This window comes from Phascolarctos cinereus, unplaced genomic scaffold (assembly GCF_003287225.1).
Source record: "Phascolarctos cinereus isolate Bilbo 61053 unplaced genomic scaffold, phaCin_HiC Scaffold_7;HRSCAF=346, whole genome shotgun sequence".
Classification (NCBI taxonomy): domain Eukaryota; kingdom Metazoa; phylum Chordata; class Mammalia; order Diprotodontia; family Phascolarctidae; genus Phascolarctos; species Phascolarctos cinereus.
This window is the reverse complement of record NW_027556180.1, coordinates 182,123,196-182,141,173: the sequence shown is the minus strand read 5'-3', so window position 1 is coordinate 182,141,173 and position 17,978 is coordinate 182,123,196. Positions and strand designations below refer to the sequence as shown.

At 37.5% G+C, this 17,978-nt stretch overlaps 1 protein-coding gene across 1 annotated transcript in view; it reads right to left on the bottom strand.

Moving 5' to 3' along the window:
- The window catches only part of CREG2 (cellular repressor of E1A stimulated genes 2), a 65,560-nt gene extending 50,120 nt beyond the window's left edge, over positions 1-15,440 (bottom strand). The window contains exons 1-2 of the mRNA XM_020987844.2: positions 14,858-15,440; positions 11,969-12,138 (exon numbers count right to left, since the gene is read on the bottom strand). Of these exons, the coding sequence (XP_020843503.1) occupies positions 11,969-12,138; positions 14,858-15,310 (623 nt within the window). The 5' untranslated portion in view covers positions 15,311-15,440. The remainder of the gene's footprint in view (positions 1-11,968; positions 12,139-14,857) is intronic.
- Positions 15,441-17,978: the final 2,538 nt, after the last annotated feature.

The window sequence follows — 17,978 nt, the reverse complement described above, 5'->3', positions numbered from 1 at the left end:
ACTTTAAATGGAATTTCTCTTTCTATCTCTTGCAGCTGGGCTTTGTTGGTAATATATAGAAATGCCAATGATTTATATGGATTTATTTTATTCTGCAACTTTGCTAAAGTTGTTAATTGTTTCAAGTAGTTTTTAGTTGATTCTCTAGGAATACCATTATATCATTTGCAAAGAGCGATAGTTTTGTTTCCTCATTGCCTATTCTAATTCTTTTAATTTATTTTTCTTCTCTTACTGCTAAAGCTAATGTTTCTGGTACAATACTGAATAACAATGGTGATAATGGACATCCTTGTTTCACCCCTGATCTTGTTGGGAAAGCTTCTAGCTTATACCCATTACATATAATGCTTGCTGATGGTTTAAGATAGATGCAGGTTATCATTTTAAGGAAAACTCTAATTATTCCTATGTTCTTTAGGGTTTTTAATAGGCTTGGGTGCTGTATTTTATCAAAACCTTTTTCTGCATCTATTGAGATAATCATATGATTTCTGTTGATTTTGTTATTGATATGGTTAATTATACCGATAGTTTTCCTAATATTGAACTAGCCCTGCATTTCTTGTATAAATCTCACTTGGTCATAGTGAATTACCCTTGTGATAAATTGCCCTAATCTCTTTGCTAAAATGTATTTTAAAATTTTTGCATCAATATTCATTAGGGAAATTGGTCTATAATTTTCTTTCTTTGTTTTGGTTCTTCCTGTTGTGGGTATCAGCACCATATTTGTGTCATAAAAGGAATTTAGTAGGACTTCTTCTTTGCCTATTTTTCCAAATAATTTATATTTTATTAGAATTAATTGTTCTTTAAATGTTTGGTAGACTTCACTTGAAAATCCATCGGGCCCTCGACATTTTTTCTTAGGGAGTTCATTGATGGCTTGTTCAATTTCTTTTTCTAAAATGAGGTTAAGTATTTTATTTCCTCTTCTGTTAATCTGGACAACTTATATTTTTGCAAACATTTGTCCATTTCACTTAGATTGTCAGATTTATTGGCATACAGTTGAGCAAAATAGCTCCTAATTATTTCTTTAATTTCCTCTTCACTGGTGGTGAATTCACCCCCTTCATTTTTGATACTGGTAATTCGGTTTTCTACTTTCTTTTTTAAAATGAAATTGACCAAAGGTTTACCTATTTTATTGTATTTTTTCATAAACCCAGCTGTTAGTTTTATTTATTAGTTCAATAGCTTTTTTTACTTTCCATTTTATTAATCTCTCCTTTGATTTTTAGAATTTCTAATTTAGTATTTTATTGGAGATTTTTAATACATTCTTTTTTTTAAAAGCTTTTTTAGTTGCATGCCCAATTTATCAATCTCCTCTTTTTTTAATTTTATTCATTTAAGTATTCAGAGATATAAAATTTCCCTTAAGAACTACTTTGGCTGTATCCCATAAATTTTGGTATGTTGTCCCATTACTGTCATTTTCTTTAATGAAATTATTGATTGCTTCTGTGATTTGTTGTTTGATCCACTCATTTTTAAGGAGCAGATTATTTAGTTTCACATTAATTTTTAATCTATCTTTCCATGGCCCTTTATTACATGAAATTTTTATTGCATCATGATATGAAAAAGATGCATTTAATATTTCTGCATTGGATTATAAGGTTTTTATGCCCTAATACATGGTCAACTTTTGTGTAGGTGCCATGTGTCATTGAAAAACAAGATATATTCCTTTCTATCGCCATTCAATTTTCTCCAGAGGTCTATCATATCTAAATTTTCTAAAATTTTATTCACCTCCTTAACTTCTTTCTTGTTTATTTTATGATTAGAATTATCTAGTTCTGAGAGGGGGAGGTTGAGGTCTCCCATTAGTATAGTTTTGCTGTCTATTTCTTCCTGTAAGTCGTTTAACTTCTCCTCTAAGAATCTGGATGCTATACCACTTGTTGCATATATGGTTAGTACTGATATTACTTCATTGTCTATGGTACCTCTTAGCAAGATGTAATTTCCTTCCTTATCTCTCTTAATTAGATCTATTTTTGCTTTTCTTGATCTAAGATCAGGATTGTTACCTCTACTTTTTTTTTTTACTTCAGCTGGAGCATAATATATTCTGCTCCAGCCTTTTACCTTTACTTTGTGTGTGATTCTCTGCTTCAAGTGTGTTTCCTGTAAACAACATTTTGTATGATTCTGGTTTTTAATCCACTCTGCTATTTGCTTCTATTTTATGGGACAGTTCATCACATCCACATTCACAATTATGATTACTAACTCCACCCTATTTTCACCACAATTATTTCACTCCACCCTATTTCCCCCCCCTTATATACTTTTCTCTCGCCTTTCACCCTTTCCCTCCTCATCAGTGCTTTCTTTCTGACTGCTGCCTCCCTCAATCTGCCCTGCCTTCTAACAGCACCCCTCTCTTTTCTTTCCTTTTTCCTCTCCTATTTCTGCCCTCCCTTTTATCAGTCGCCTCCCTCTGTTTTTTCCCTTTCCCCTTTTACTTCTCCACAGGGTAAGATACATTTCTCTACCAAATTGAGTGCCCTCTTTGAGCAAAATCTGATGAGAGTAAGGTTCCAACAAGTGCTCATCCCCTCCCTTCTTTCCCTCTGCTGATTACAGTAGAGGTCTTTTGTACCTCTTTATCTGATATAATTTATCCTATTCTGCCTCCTCCTTTCCTCTTCTCCCAGTACAATCCTTTTATTTCTCCTCTTAATTTTTAATACTGTCACATCAAAGTCAACTTATACTCACACCCTACGTCTATGTATGCTCCTTCTAACTGCACTAATATAGTCCTTAAGAGTTACAAGTATCATCTTTCTGTGTTGGGATATCAACAGTTTAACCTTATTGAATAACATGGTGCTTTTTTTTTTCCTGTTTACCTTTTTATGCTTCTCTTGAGTCTTGTATTTGAAGATTGAATTTTTTGGTGAACTCTGGTCTTTTCATCAGGAAAATTTGAAAGTTCCCTATTTCATTGAATTCCCATCTTTTCCTCTGAAAGATTATGCTCAATTTTGCTGGATAGTTAATTCTTGGTTGTAATCCAAGCTCCTTTGCCTTCCAAGCCCTCTGATCCTTTAGCGCAGAATGCTAAATCCTGCATAATCCTGACTGTGGCTCCTTGATATATTTGAATTATTTCTTTCTGGAAGTTTACAATATTTTCTTCCCTCTGACCTGATAATTCTGGAATTTGGCTACAACATTCCTGGAGTTTTCATTTTGGGATGTCTTTCAGGAAGTGATTGGTGGATTCTTTCAATGACTATTTTACCCTCTGGTTGTAGGATATTGGCAGATTTCCTTGATAATTTCTTGAAAGGTGCTGTCCATACTCTTTTTTTTTTTTATCATGACTGTCATGTAGTCCAACAATTCTTAAACTATCTCTCCTGGATCTATTTTCCAAGTCAGTTGAGCTATTTTATATATTCTTCTATTTTTTCATTCTTTTGATTTTTTTTAACTGAGTCTTGATGTCTCATAGAGTCATTAGTTTCCCCTTTCCCAATTCTAATTTTTAAGAAATTATTTTCTTTAGTTACCTTTTGTACTTCCTTTTCCAAGTGAATTTCTACTTTTTAATTCTACTTTGTGAGGAGTTATTTTCTGCAGTGGATTTTTTTTTTCATTTGGCCAATTGTATTTTTTAAGGAATTGCTTTCTTCATGTAATTTTTGTCCTTCCTTTTCCATGCTGTTGACTCTCTCTTGCATAACTCTCATTTATTTTTCCCCATGTCTCTTATTTGATTTTTAAAATCCAAGAAGGCTTTTGGGGCTTGAGAACAATTCATATTCCCTTTAGATGCTTTGTATGTAAGCATTTTGACATTGTTGTCATCTTCTGAGTTTGTGTTTTGATCTTCCCTGTCACCATAGTAGCTTTCTACGGACAGGGCTCTTTTTTGTTGTTGTTGTTTTTTGGGGTTTTTTGCTCTTTTTTACCTATCTCTTGACTTTTAAAGTTTACCTCTGCTCCTGGGACACAGGTGGCATTGACTCAGGCTTTTTCCAGTGGGTGCCAGGGGTCTGGTCACCGGCTTTCCTAGGGGCAGGGGAGCCTCAAGTGTTGGTGGCTTGCCTACTACACTAGAGTGTCCCAGTCTAGTAGTGCCTGTTTTGCCAGGGTCCTGGGGCTGGCAGCTTGTCTTCTGCACTGAGGCTGGAAGCTTCACAGCTGGCCTGCTGTGCCACTTGCCTGCTAAGCCAGGACAGAGGGGCCTTGGTTGCTGATCTGTGTTGTGGCTTAGAGTCCTTGCTGTCTCACCTGGACACTGTGCAGGGCTATGCTTTTTTTTTTACCCATGTAAGAAAAACAAAGGTTTTTCATTCTGATTCCTGAATTCCTTCTAAGTTATCCTACACTGGAAAAAAATTGTTTCACTCCATCTTTTTGTGGATTCTATCACTCCAGAATTCATTTAGAGGCTCGATTTAACATTGTTTCAAAGGGAAACTGGTGAGAGCTCAGGCAATTTCCTGTCTTCTCTCCACCATCTTGGCTCTACCCCCTCCCCCCATAACCACTTCATTTTATAGAAGAAGACAAGAAATCAGGACTGGCTATGTATATTTGATAATCATGAACACAGAGGTGTTAAGTGAAGCCTTGGGATTGGAAGAAACCACTGAGGTACAAAAAGTTGACTAGGGGCCTAAAAGCAGAGCCTTAGGGACTACATCAGCTACTGAGATCAAAAGGAAGGATAATAATAGGTGTGAAGATATAGAGACATTTAGAAGAGTGGAGGGAGAGGGAGATGTGGGAATGAATAATAGATGGCCTCAGTCTTGAGGCATTGTGATGTAGTAGAAAGAGTACTGAATTTGAAGGCAGAAGACTGGGAGAAGGAAATATCTAGGTGAGTCATGGTTGATGTGCTTAAGGATAAGCTTTGTTTTGCTTTGCCCATAGGGCAGAAGGAACTCAGAATGTGAACCACAGAGGTAGATCTTGGATCCAAGTAACAAAAAAATTTCCTAACAAGATATAGCAATCTAAAAGTGAAATGGGTTGCCTTAGGAAATGAGTTCCCCATCACTATTGGAGCTCTTCAAGCAGAGAGTGGATATTCACTTGCCAGGAATATCATAGATAAGATTCCTATTTTTTTTTTTGTGGTTGTGTTAGTTGACCTCTGAGGTCCCTTCCATCTTAGAGATTCTGGAACTTGGGTTGGAATCTTGACCCTGCTATTTTGCCTAGCAACCCTGAGTAAGTTACTGATTTGCTTTGCATTTGGTTTCCTTATCTGTAAAGTGATCTACTTGGTCTAGATCTCCTCTAATTATTTCAACAAACTAAGAGGTAAGGACAATAGAGAGAGAGATGGGGTGTTTGGGGTGCGTATATAAGCTTATGTACATATATGTGTAAATACATAGTTTATATTGTGTATCCACACAAATACAAAAGCTTTGGTAGCTTAAAACTATAATAAGCCTTTTAGAAAACCTGTATGCTCTGTTTAAAATTTTATATATATATATATAATTATATATATATATATATATATATATATATATATATATGATAATCTATATGAAAACCAGTACTGTTATATATGCTGATATAAATAAGGCTGAGATTATATGTGCCCTGTGTACATGCTATACATATGTATACTCTCAGAGATACACACTGAAAATATAAATAGGAGTGACAGCTTCTGTACACACAGACATGGTTTGGAAGCCATGCCATGGATCTCCCTTCTCATGATAGCTAATAATTCAAACTCCTTTGAATTGCAGTAGTTTCTTCTCCAGGGCCTATTGAATCTTAACTTCACATCCTGTTCTCTGTCCTGGCTCATGCCAGTCATAGGTTTATTTATAAGGCACTTCTAGTTGATTGGGTTCTATAGTTTGGTGGTGAGGCTTAGCCCATGAACCTATTTGTAATCACCATGGTTTAAGAATGATGGAAGAACCAAAAAGGATGTATATCAGGAACTAAGTCATGGAGCACGTGAGGATGGGCTTTTGCCCTTTCACCTCCTGGTAGGCCACATGTGCTTTGGTCTCTTGCTAAAGGACATGTAAGCATATAAAGAACTTTGTAAACCTTTTAAGTGTTATATCAGTGTTAGCAACAGTAACAAGCCACTCCTAAGGATGTCCCCAGAAAGTGTCACCACTGTGATGTTAGAATAATTGCCAGGATGGATAAGGGGGAGTCAACCCTAGAAGAACAATGACTAGCAGAAAGATCAGATATGTCTGTCATATCAGTTGATGCAATAATTTTTAAAAATATGTTTTGAAATGATTTTACTAGAATTTACTTGTATTTCTCTTTTCTGTGCAAATGATCTTTAAATAGAAGTAATGACAAGCAGGTCTTATAATTTTACTTTGAAATAAAAAATTTCATCCACTATCTCTAGTATGTGCAAATGTGTGGCATCTATTGATACAGTTTGGTCCTTCAAGGTATTCTTAAATTCTGGTCCTTGCACCCCTCCTGCTGTCTCTGCCTACCCCCACCGCCACCCCTATTTTCCCACTGAAGAGTATCACAGGCCATATGATATTCTCGTTCTTGGCAATACAACAAATGTTATTCAGAACAATGCTGCCCTCCTGCTCAGCTCCTATGGGTACCATGGATACTTAGCATTGTCTTTTAGCCCCACAAATGCCATTGAGATGAATTATTTGAATGTACTTTATCTGTCATAAAGAAAATCATAACATAGTATCAGGAGATACGTAGCATTCTTCGTCCTATCAGATACTGTGTGCATTTAAAAGTTCCTCCCTTGGTCCCTCTCTCCTTTTCCCCTTTGTTGCTTTAGGTCAGTAGGGAAACCATCTCAATAGAATGATAGCACATTATATCTGTATTTTTTTTTTAGTATGATTTGGTTCAATTCTACAAACATCTTGTTAACTGCCTACTCTGGACCAGGCACCATGCTGGGTCCTGGAGATAGAAAGACAAAAATTAATCAATGCCTGCCCTCAAAAGGCTTACATTCTATTTATATCTCCTCCTTTTGCAAATAAAGGGACTGGATGACCTCTACTTGCCTTCAATATCACAAAAAAGTAATTTCTGAATTCCTATGCTTAATTGAGAGACTTTGGGAACACTTGGAAATGAATTATAGTCTCACCAGATGAGCCAAGGTGAAGTGAGGAGGAATGAATAAAGAGTGAACTGAGTATTCTGGAGCTTTATTAATTCACCTCTAATATCCCAAACAGGCAGTTGTTAGGGTAATTTCATTCATTCATTTATTCATTTATTCAACAACCAAGTGATAGGTATTTTACTAGGTCCTGGAAATACAAGAATAGTGAAATAGTTTTTCTCAAGAAATCTAAATTCTACATGGAAAGGGGGAAGCAATATTTATTCAGGTCAATATAAAACATGCACCAAGTCACTGTATTCATTAACTCCAAAACCAGCATTTTTTGATCCTTGAAATGCTGAAGTAGATCATAAATCTGATGCTAGAGAGACCCCAAAAACCACCTAATCCAATCCCCTCATTTATGGATGAAGAAACTGTGACCCAGGCAACTTCAGTGATTTGTCAAAGGTCACATAGACAGTGAGCAACTGAAGCATGATTTGAACCCAGGTCCTCTTACTCTAGAACCAATGCTCTTTCCATGGTACTATGTGATAGGATATGATTCTGACTGTAATTGTAGTTAACCCCTCAGAGCTATCATTTCCTAAAATGTGAAATGGGCTTATAATGCTAGTATTTCCAATTTCACAGGGCTTTCATTAGTACATTAATACAGTGTTTTGAAAACCATAAATCACTATAGGAAAGCTGGTGTGGCATATTAGATAGAGAGATGGCTTTAGAGACAAGAAGTCCTGTGTTTAAGTCTTTTTTTTTTGAAAGTTTATTTTTCTTTTTTAAAATTTCATTTTATTTTATTTTTATTTTTTGGCTAGGCAATGGGGTTAAGTGACTTGCCCAGGGTCATACAGCTAGTAAGTGTTATATGTCTGAGACTGGATTTGAACTCAGGTCCTCCTGAATCCAGGGCCGGTGCTCTATCCACTGCGCCACCTAGCTGCCCCTCCTGTGTTTAAGTCTTGACAAAACATACTAACTACATATTGCAGGTCAAGTCACAGAGACTCTTTGCACCCCAGGCAAATGTCTAAAGCTATAAGGTGTAGAACAGGTGCTTATCTGCATTGATAGAGGAAATTTCCTCAATGGCCCAGGTTTGACACCCCCTCCCCAAATCATTATATATGTGGAAGTTGGTATTATAATGTGGGGTATGTTTTGTACTCTACAAGCCACTTATGATCACTGAATCTCAGACCTTTTCAAACTTTTCATTACAGATTATGAAACTGAGGCTGAGGAGGTAAATTAATTTGTTTCAGGTCACAACAAAGGCCCATTTAAAAAAATACCAGCACTCTACTGATGTTGGTGTGGCCTCAAGATGTGAGTTACAACAGCCTCTGAAGAATTAAAAATGAATGTCACAGAGAAGGAAATGGAGAGGCATGTGGTAGATGTGTACAAGCTGTAACATATGGGAGGAACTCTAAAGAACAAGAATAATAGATACCATCAAGGAAATGTGTGATAAGAAGAGAAGTGGGACTTCCTATGACAAATGTATGGGAGGACATGGATAAGTGTTGCATAGGAAAATCAGGAAAATGGGTTGCAATTAGCATCATTAGAGAAAACTTTCAGATAAGATGACAGGTCCTTTTGAGCCTGGGATCTAGCTAGCATCATAGTTAAGATTGAAAAGGTGCTTAGTGAATGCTTATTGATTGATTTACTTTGGTCAGTCCGGTGATTGTACCACCATACTTTGCTGGCACCAAGCTATTACTAGTAGTGAGCTAACAACATTACCATTTCCAAATATTTCAACTGTAGAATTTCAGGACAGTAGAAAGTGACGGTGACAGCTGTTGGCTCATGCCTTCAAATGACAATTTTTTCTGGCACAGGTCAATAGGCAATTCTCTTTTTCAGGCTGATTGCCCACCTCATCTTCTATTGTAATCATGAAATAATTTGTATATTGTTAATCTTCTAGAGTGTGGACTTCCAGGGTTCAGAGCTCAGGAGATCAGAGTCCATGAAAAGCTACTTTTAGGGCATAAGTAAGGGTTCATATCCCAGTGAGATGGGAGAGTCCCCAGGAGGTTCAGAAATGGACCTTGGGAATATGCTTTGCTTCAAATAGACTGGCCAAAAGAGGCGGGCGAGATCACATGAAATAGTACTTGTGGCGTTCTCTGGCTTTGTTCCATTCATAATGGGAAATTGATTAGATGAGATGTCTTTGGCACTATCCAGTTAAGCTTGTTATTATCCAAATTTGTCAATATTCCAAGACATCATATCAAGGCTGATTAAAAGCATTTTGAAGAGGAAGCTCTAGCAGTATTGAGAAAACAATGGACTTGGAGCTAGAAGATGAGGGTCTGACACTTGCTGATTAACCTTGGGCAAGTCATTTAATCTCTCTAAGGCTGCTTCCTTTTCTATAAATGGAAATAATAAAATTGTACAACTGATGTCATACTAGGGAAAGGCCTTGCAAACTGTAAAAAAAAAATAGCAAGGATATGAGTTATTATTGTGGACATAGTCTCATCTATGTCAAATTTTCAGTTTAATACTGCTTTGAGAAGGCATAGAGAAGTTGAGATGCATATTGATGAAAGGAGAACCCATACTGAAGCTGAAGACCACTCAAGGTAGAATTGCCTTTATTGTACAAATAATAGTCATCAGCATATAAATATTTTTACTTGTGTGAGTTTTGTATGTTTCTTGCCCCATATTTATTATAGAACTATGGAATTTTAGACTTGATAGAATCATCGATATAGAAGAGATCCTCGAAGACACAGTCTTTTTTTTTCTTTTTCTTTTTTTTAGCAATCGAGGTTAAGTGACTTGCCCAGGGTCACACAGGGTCACACAGCTAGTAAGTATCAAGTGTCTGAGGCCAGATTTGAACTCAGGTCGTCCTGACTCCAGGGCTGATGCTATAACCACTGCACCACTTAGCTGCCCCAAAGACACTGATTCTAAATCCCTAATTTTACAGGTAAGGAAATTGAGGTTTAGAGAAGTTAAGTGACCTTCCCATGGTCACACAGCTAGTTAGTATCAGAAGGATTATGAACCCCATTCTTCCTGGTTTCAAGTCCAGCACTCTATTCACTATGCCATGCTCCCTCAAGAGCATGAAGAAAAAAAACAGACCTCGAGTAAAACAAGTACAAGAAAATAAAAATAATTCACAGAAGTTGATGTAGGTAGCTACTAACAATAGTGAGACTGATTTCCTGGACCTGTGTTCCTTTCACTCTATCTCACTTCTCATGAAGCACTGGAGCTGGGAACATATTCTTCAGTGATTTAGAATCACAGGATTTAGAGGTGGATTTAGAGATCACCTTTGTATTGTCCCTGCCCCTCCCCTCAACAGAATGTTAGCCCCTTGAGAGCAGAGATTGTTTTATTTTTTGTCTTTGAAGCCCCAGAGCCTAGCTCAGTGCTTGACATGTAGTAGGAGCTTTTAAAATGCTTTTTGATTAATTGATCTCTCACAAACTTGATGAAAGAGAACATTTCTGAAAGTGTTTTGGTATAAATGTGCCACTCCTAAAGTTACTTCTAAACATTATGCATTTATTCCCTCTGTGTACTTGTTTCCCATCTATAGAATATAAACTCTTTGAAGGCAAGGTCTATCTCAATTTTGTGTTGGTCTCCCAGAGCTTACAGAGTCAGTACGGCATGGCGGAAAGAGAGCTAGCCTTGGAGTCAGGAAAAGCTGGTTTCAAGTCCAGCCTTTGACACATAGTAGATATGTGACATTAGGTAAGTCTCTTAACCTCTCAGTGTCCAAGGCAATTTTCTAAGACTGAGCTGTGGAACAGTTGCTGAGCTGCATTGGTAGAGAGTAGGTGGTTTGGTCCAAACCAAATTCTAGAGCCTAGCATAAAGCCTGTTAAATAGTAGGCATTTAATAAATGCTTATTGAATTGAAATGAGATATACTTTGATTAATGTGGAAATAGGCTTAATATGATTTAATATGAATATGAATTCATAATTTAATTAATTTAATTAATATGATATAAATTAATATAGGTTTAATACATGAGTAGCCTATATCAGATTGCATGTTGTTTTGGGAAGCAGAGAGGGGAAGAAGGGGGGAAAATTTAGAACTCAAAATCTGATAAAAGTGAGTGTTGAAAATGAAAAATAAATAAATAAATTTTTAAAAAGAAAAAGGATATGCCTGAAAGGCCTTTGTGTGATTTCAAAAGGGGCAGTTCAATACTGAATTATTCAAGCAGCTCAGTGGAAAGTGCTTTGTATCTGGAATCAGGGACTTAGGTTTGAATTTCAGCTCTTCTGTTTACTGAGTGAGCTGGAGCAAGTCACTTAAACTTCTCTGGGTCTCTGTTAACTCATCTATATAGTAAGCAGGTTGGACTAAGGCAAGAGAATTCAGGTTCTCTAATGCATTCACTATTCGCAGCAGGACTCAGTGAGGTAGTTCAAAGTGGAAAGTACATTGCTTTTTGGTTTCAATGGACCTAGGTTTAAACCCTGCCTCCAATGCTTACTGCCTCTGTGAGTTTAGGCAAATCATTTAAGCACCCTGGGAACCAGTTTCTTCACCTGTGAAATTGGTGCTGATGAAGGGGGTGGTGGGTGGAGGGTTAAGACTAGATGGCTTATGTGGTCCTTTCTAGCTTTACATCTGTGATTCTATAGTCCTATGCTTCATTCTCCATCAACACACCCTTCCTTTGCTAAGTACCATGATTATACATCTTTCTTAGGAAGTCTGGACCCTTCCCCCCAATCCTCTTAGAGTAAGTAGAGATATCACTTTGTATATAAGAAACAATTGTGCTGTGTTTTCAGCCATACCAAACTGTCAGGAAATAAGAACCCTCAGCAGTGACACCAGATAATCCACACTACCTGCAGAAATCTCCTGCTGCTTCTGGCAGGGTCAGGGAGGCAATTGGATTTTTCATCAAGTCAGCGACAATGTTGTCCTTTGGAGTCACATAGAAGAAGGGAATCCCAGTGCTGTTGTTGAAGGGACCATCACTGATGGGTAAGCAGTTCCCAAAGGGCACACCCTTGATCTGACAAATATAAGGGAAAACTTTTTAATAGTGAGCTACAGGCTGAGAATCTACTGCCCATTAAGAGATGTTCCAGTAGGGATGCTGAATCACAATGACAATAATAACATTCATATAATGATATAAGTGCTACAGTTTTATATTATCTCATTGATGTTTAAGGGGAGTAACTCTTGCACAGATGTATTAATCAAGGAAAGGTGATTTCTAATCCCACTATTTCCCCTACACTTATATCATGGTTAAGATTTTGGTGGCTGGCTTAAGAATACTTGAGAATGTCACCTAACTCTAAGTTCTTACAGAGGACTAGGTTCTGGATTCATCATTTCATCCAGTCTTTGGATTGCAGCAGTTTTTGTTTGTTCATTTTACACTTTTCCCCCTAAAGCACTACTCCTTGCTCATTTATTCACTGTCTTAGCCAAGACATTAGAGAAAAAGTGTCTCAGTTTGCTAGTACTTATGGGAGCATACTATGTCAACTTTCTCCCTGATCATTCCCCAGCAAGCAATTTCTTATTCAAATAATGAACTCATATGACCAGGAAAATGTTATTAGAAAGTATGCTATTCTATCATGGATTTGGTCACTCAGGGTCATAATTTCTCCATTTATTACATAGATGCGTAAATGTAGGGATTGGTCTTGGTCTGTTAGGTGTCAAGTTATGAGGTTAAGTGTAGAGCTAAGGATAAAAATAAAATTGGACCTATGATTTAATAGATGTAGGGAGTTCCCAATGAGGGACACTCCCTACCTTTTCATTGTGGCCCTTCCTTCTTAGAAAGTTGCCTAGAGCACTGAGAGGGTTGTGACTTGCCCAGAGTCACACAGCCAATACATGTCAGAGGCAGGATCTGAACCAAAGTTCTCCTGGCCCCAAAGTCTGAGTGGGTAGTTACAGTGTAAAATTATTCTAAATTTGTAAGAAAATTCATTGTTGGAAAGACCTCTGCTGTGATATGACTATTTGTAGACTTTCTTATTCTCATTTTTTATAATAGGCTATGATTTTAACTGTCAAAATTGATAAGAAAGACTATTACAATGCTAAGTAACATGAGTCAGAATCATGTCATTCTGGCATTGCATTTTTAATCATATATAAAGGTTGAGATCTTCACCTAAGATCCAGTATATATTTCAGTTTACCTCAGGTGCACATATGGCAGCAAAAAAGAGTTGTTAACTATATCAAGTATTTAGCCATGACCCATTGAAACTCATACTAAACGTGATATTTTCAAAAGTTGATATAATCAAGATCAACAGATGATTTATCATTAATTATGATTTGGGGTTCACACAGTCAGACTCCCTCATTTTATTGTTGGAAAACTGAGGCTATGAGAGGTATAGTAATTTGCCCAAGTTAACACATATAACCCCTGGTAACATTATGTATAGAAACCACATTTCTTGCCTTCTAGTCTTAAGCTCAGTGGGTAAAAGCACTGAACCTGGAGTCAGGAAGACAGGAGCTCAAATCCAATCTTGGACACTTACTAGCTATATGACCCTGAGCAAGCCACTGAATTTCTGTCTGCTTTGGTTCTTCATCAGGAAAATGGAGATAATAATAGCTCCTACTTCCAAAAGTTATTGTGAAGATAAAATGAGATATTTGCAAAGTGCTTTACAAACTTTAAAGCACTATGTAAATGCTACCTCTTAATATTATCAGGTTATGTTTTGTTAAATTGTACATTAAGTTCTTCATTATTTGGATTGAATAATACCATTTAAATGAAATAGGGATTATTTGTGGCATAACATGTAGAAGAATGCCAAGATTTTAATTTCCTCAAAGCTTTCTGTAAGCCATATTGTGAGAATTAAATTCTCATTATTTATTCATGCCATTTGAACCCACAGATGGAATTACCACTTGTCTTACAAGTCATCATATTATTTATAGTTCCAAAGGAGAAGATTCTCTGACATTTGATTCAAATTTATGTGCTATTAAGTTTAGGGGGGAAAACCTGCTGTTTAATAATAGCTCTTCATCATGTTTGTAAACTTCAATATATACTATTTATTAAGAAAGGAAGCCCATGAAATCAGGAGTGAAAATGATTAATTTGGAAATGGTTTTTTAAAACTTCAAGTAAACCTCTAGTTGTTTCCTGTGTTTCACTTCCTTATATCGTGGGCAATGGAAGATTTTTGGTTTTAGTGGGCAACTGGGATAAGAGGTTGAATAATTCTGTCTGTCTGTAGAGTCAGTTTTTCCATAGGGCCTCTGGTTGGACCCTTGTATCCCTTCTCTGGAAGCTTATTCAAACTCAGATCCTTGGTGCTAAGACACCTAGCTGGAACCTGGCAGTGACCTCAGTCCTATATTTTGCCAGTATAATGGAATCAGCCTTGCTCCATTGCTCAGACTGTGTCTTTTACAGGACGCTCACATTTCTCAAAGACAGTCAAATTCAATCCTAAGGTTGTGTCTTTTGAGAATAGTATGAAAACACATGAGTTAATGGCAACACATCATTTGTCTCATCTACATGCTGCATGATTTCCTAGACAGGGAGGGTTGTTTGTGGAGTGATTCTCATACAGCAGGCAGTTGCCGTCAATACATCTGCAGACCCCTCCCTTAGAGCTACTGGTGGGTAAAGGCTATTTTTCTGGCTTTTTTATTATTCATTTTTTGTTTGTTTTTTTAAAGAGGGAGAACGTTAAATTCTTGGCACAGATATGTTAACTTACCTTTTCCTGGGTAGATACAGTAGCCAGAAAGCCCCAGCTGTTAGTGTGAGCCAGGGATCGGGCAGTCCTGATGATCTGCTTGTGAGGAGGAAGGTTGCCTGTCCCTTTGGAACTTTCTCTTCTGTAGGAAAACATCCTGGAAGGAGAGGAGATCTGCTTAGACCTCTCCACCCCTTGCCTGGACCTCATTTCGCTGTCTTCTTTATAAACAGAGGCCGGGTAGCTTTGCTTCCAGATGCTCGTGGTGTCTTCGAGGAGCGAAGGCAGCGCCTCCTCGTTGGAGGAGCTGTCCAGCTCTTCCTCTGCCTCGTTGGTAACTGACCAGGAGACCGAGCTCACAATCACGTACCCCCAGACAGGAGAGAGCGTCGCGCTGCACCAAAGCAGCCAGAACAGCCAGGAGATGAATGCGATCTTTCTCCCCAGCAGCCTGTGACAGCACAAGACAGACATTTTGTAACAAACACTCCGCGCTGTGACCCACGCAGTCTTGCCAAACCCGAGCCTCTGGAATGATCGCAGCACCCTCCTGTGGCAGAGAGAAGGCAGTGGGAAGACAAATTGAGTTTCTTTCTAGGCTTAAGCAGCCTTGTAGGGCTTTCTGGGCAGGGACCTCGCAGGTTGAGCACCAGAAATACAAGAGGGAGCTGGTTAAAGAATCTGAAGCCCCCACTACAATCCCACAAGGAACTAACTAATTTGCTGGTGGTAAAGAGTCCCTCAGATTAAGAGGTTGAAGGTAGAGGGATGTCCCCACCAGCCACCAAATGTCAGCTTTATTTGATTCATATTGGGAGAGGGATGTAATGTAACAATTTGTTCCTATCTCACAAGCTTTGATTATTTTCTAAACATTAAAGCCTTTAAACACTTCAATTGCTTACTATTTCTGGTGATCCGAGAGCGTGGAAAACACTCTGAATTTGGAATCAGAGGACTTTAGTTTGAAACCTCCCCCTTATGCTCCTTTAAGGCTGTGCTTTTGTGCCTTCTTTTCCTTTCTAGATAGCCATTGGTGGTTGTGATGGGAAGAGAAAGAAAGGAAGGTGGAGGAAATACAATGAAAGTAAAGCAAAGCAAATAAGTGAAAGGAACGGGTTTATAGAACCTTGGAATTTTATGGTGAGTATGTACCTTAGAGATTTCTTGACTGAAACATGAATCTCCTCAGTAATATTCCCAACAATTGGACCTCAGTTTCCTCAACTATAAAGAACAGGAATTTGAGGTAGATGATTTCTCTTCCAACTCTCAATCCTACTCTAGCATGAGCTGGTCTAGCCTGGTAGCCTTATTCTGATTTCCCATCCCCATCTAGTCCCAAAATCATTTAAAAATTATTATTACTTTTGAGCATAGTTCTTTTACCAATGAATTGTGGTTTTTCACGTGTTTTTCTAATACTCTCCTAACCTGAACCATAGAAGATCACAATATCTTAGAAATTAGTTAATCTAACTCCCTTATTTTACAGATGAGGAAAAATTAGAAGTTAAGCCACTTGCCTAAGATGACACAACTAGCTGAAATTAGATTCTTGATTCCCAGTCTAATGTTCCCATTAGATGAAATGGAATCATTCTACTTCAGTACAACAGAGAAGTTATTACTGGAAGTTTTTATATTTGAAGTATTAGAACATGTCTTGCTAGATATATGTTTTGATATTGGCACTATGATCATAAGATCCATAATTCTTGAGGCATCTTAAAAGTTACTTAGTGCAACTTCTTTTTTTTAATAGTATTTCCCCAATTACACATAAAAACTATTTTTCAGTCATTTTTAAACATTTTGAGTTCCATATCTCTCCACCTCTCCCTTCCCTCCTTCCTCCCTGAGTTGGAAAGCAATTTGATATAGATTATACATATGCAATCATGTCAAACATATTTCCAACTTTTTATTATAGGTGAAGAGACTGAGACCCCATAGGGGTTTAGTGACTTTCAGAAGCTTCCCCCCCCCCGGGAGTAATTGGCAAAGCCAAGATTCAAACCATTTTGTTCTACATCTAGTGCTCTTGAACTTTTATTTGGAATATTGTTGTCCTCAAAAACATGTTCATGTTAAATGCAATGAAGAGATAAGGTGAACTCAGAATTTTTAACAGGTTTTGGATTTCAAGAAGTCCCTTCTTTCAGTGCTCTGCATTTCACTCTCTGATCATTCAATGTTGTCTAAGTCATACACTCACTTCATTTCCAGCCCCCCTCCCCTTGTGGACTTTACCTTTCTTCTTAATAGCCTGTACTACAGGGCTCCAGGATAGCCATCAAAGGAATAAAAAAACTGACTTCTTCTGCAGCTGGAATTAAAAAGGTCTTAAGTTGATCTACATAAAGTCAGCTTATAAACACTGGGCACCAGGTACCATTAGCCAACCGTGAAGTGCATCTGTCCAACTTTCCTTCCTTTTCTTCTTCTTACCTACCCTCTTCCAAAAATCAGATTCTGCTTTCACAGCTTCTCCTCAAGGCTGTCCTTGATAGAGATGGTAATAGGAAGAGGAGAAGAGTAAGGGAAGAAGGTCAGAAGGAGATATGATAACGGTAAAGGAAAGAAAATGAACAAAAGGAAAGGATATATATTGAATCTTAGAATTTTAGGATTAGGATAGACCTTAGGGGTCACCTAGGGTTAGCCCTTGTCTGAAAAATGACCATCTCCTGCAAGATCCTTGAGAAGCAGACAGCCAAACTCAGTTTGGAAATCCACCCTCAAGACTTAGAGAAATCATATATATTTTATATTTTATATTTTTGTTTTTATTTATTTATTTTCTGTTTTTACATCATCTTCATTTCCTGAACTACTCCCTCCCAATCTGAATCTTGGGATTTTAGAGGCAAATTTAACTTCAGAGGTCAAGAAATATCCCTTCATTTTAAAGATGAGGAAATTGAGATCCAGAGCAGATATAGGATATTACATAGGTAATAAATGGTAGAGATGGAGCTAGAACCTGGCTCATCAGACTCCAAATTCAATGCTTTTCCCAGTAAAGCATATTCATGCAAATCTTTGTAACTGAAGTCCTTAGTAGTAGTTTAAGAAATTTACTTTTTATGATGAACAGGCTGACTTCAGAAAAACCTGGAAAGACTTATATGGTCTGATG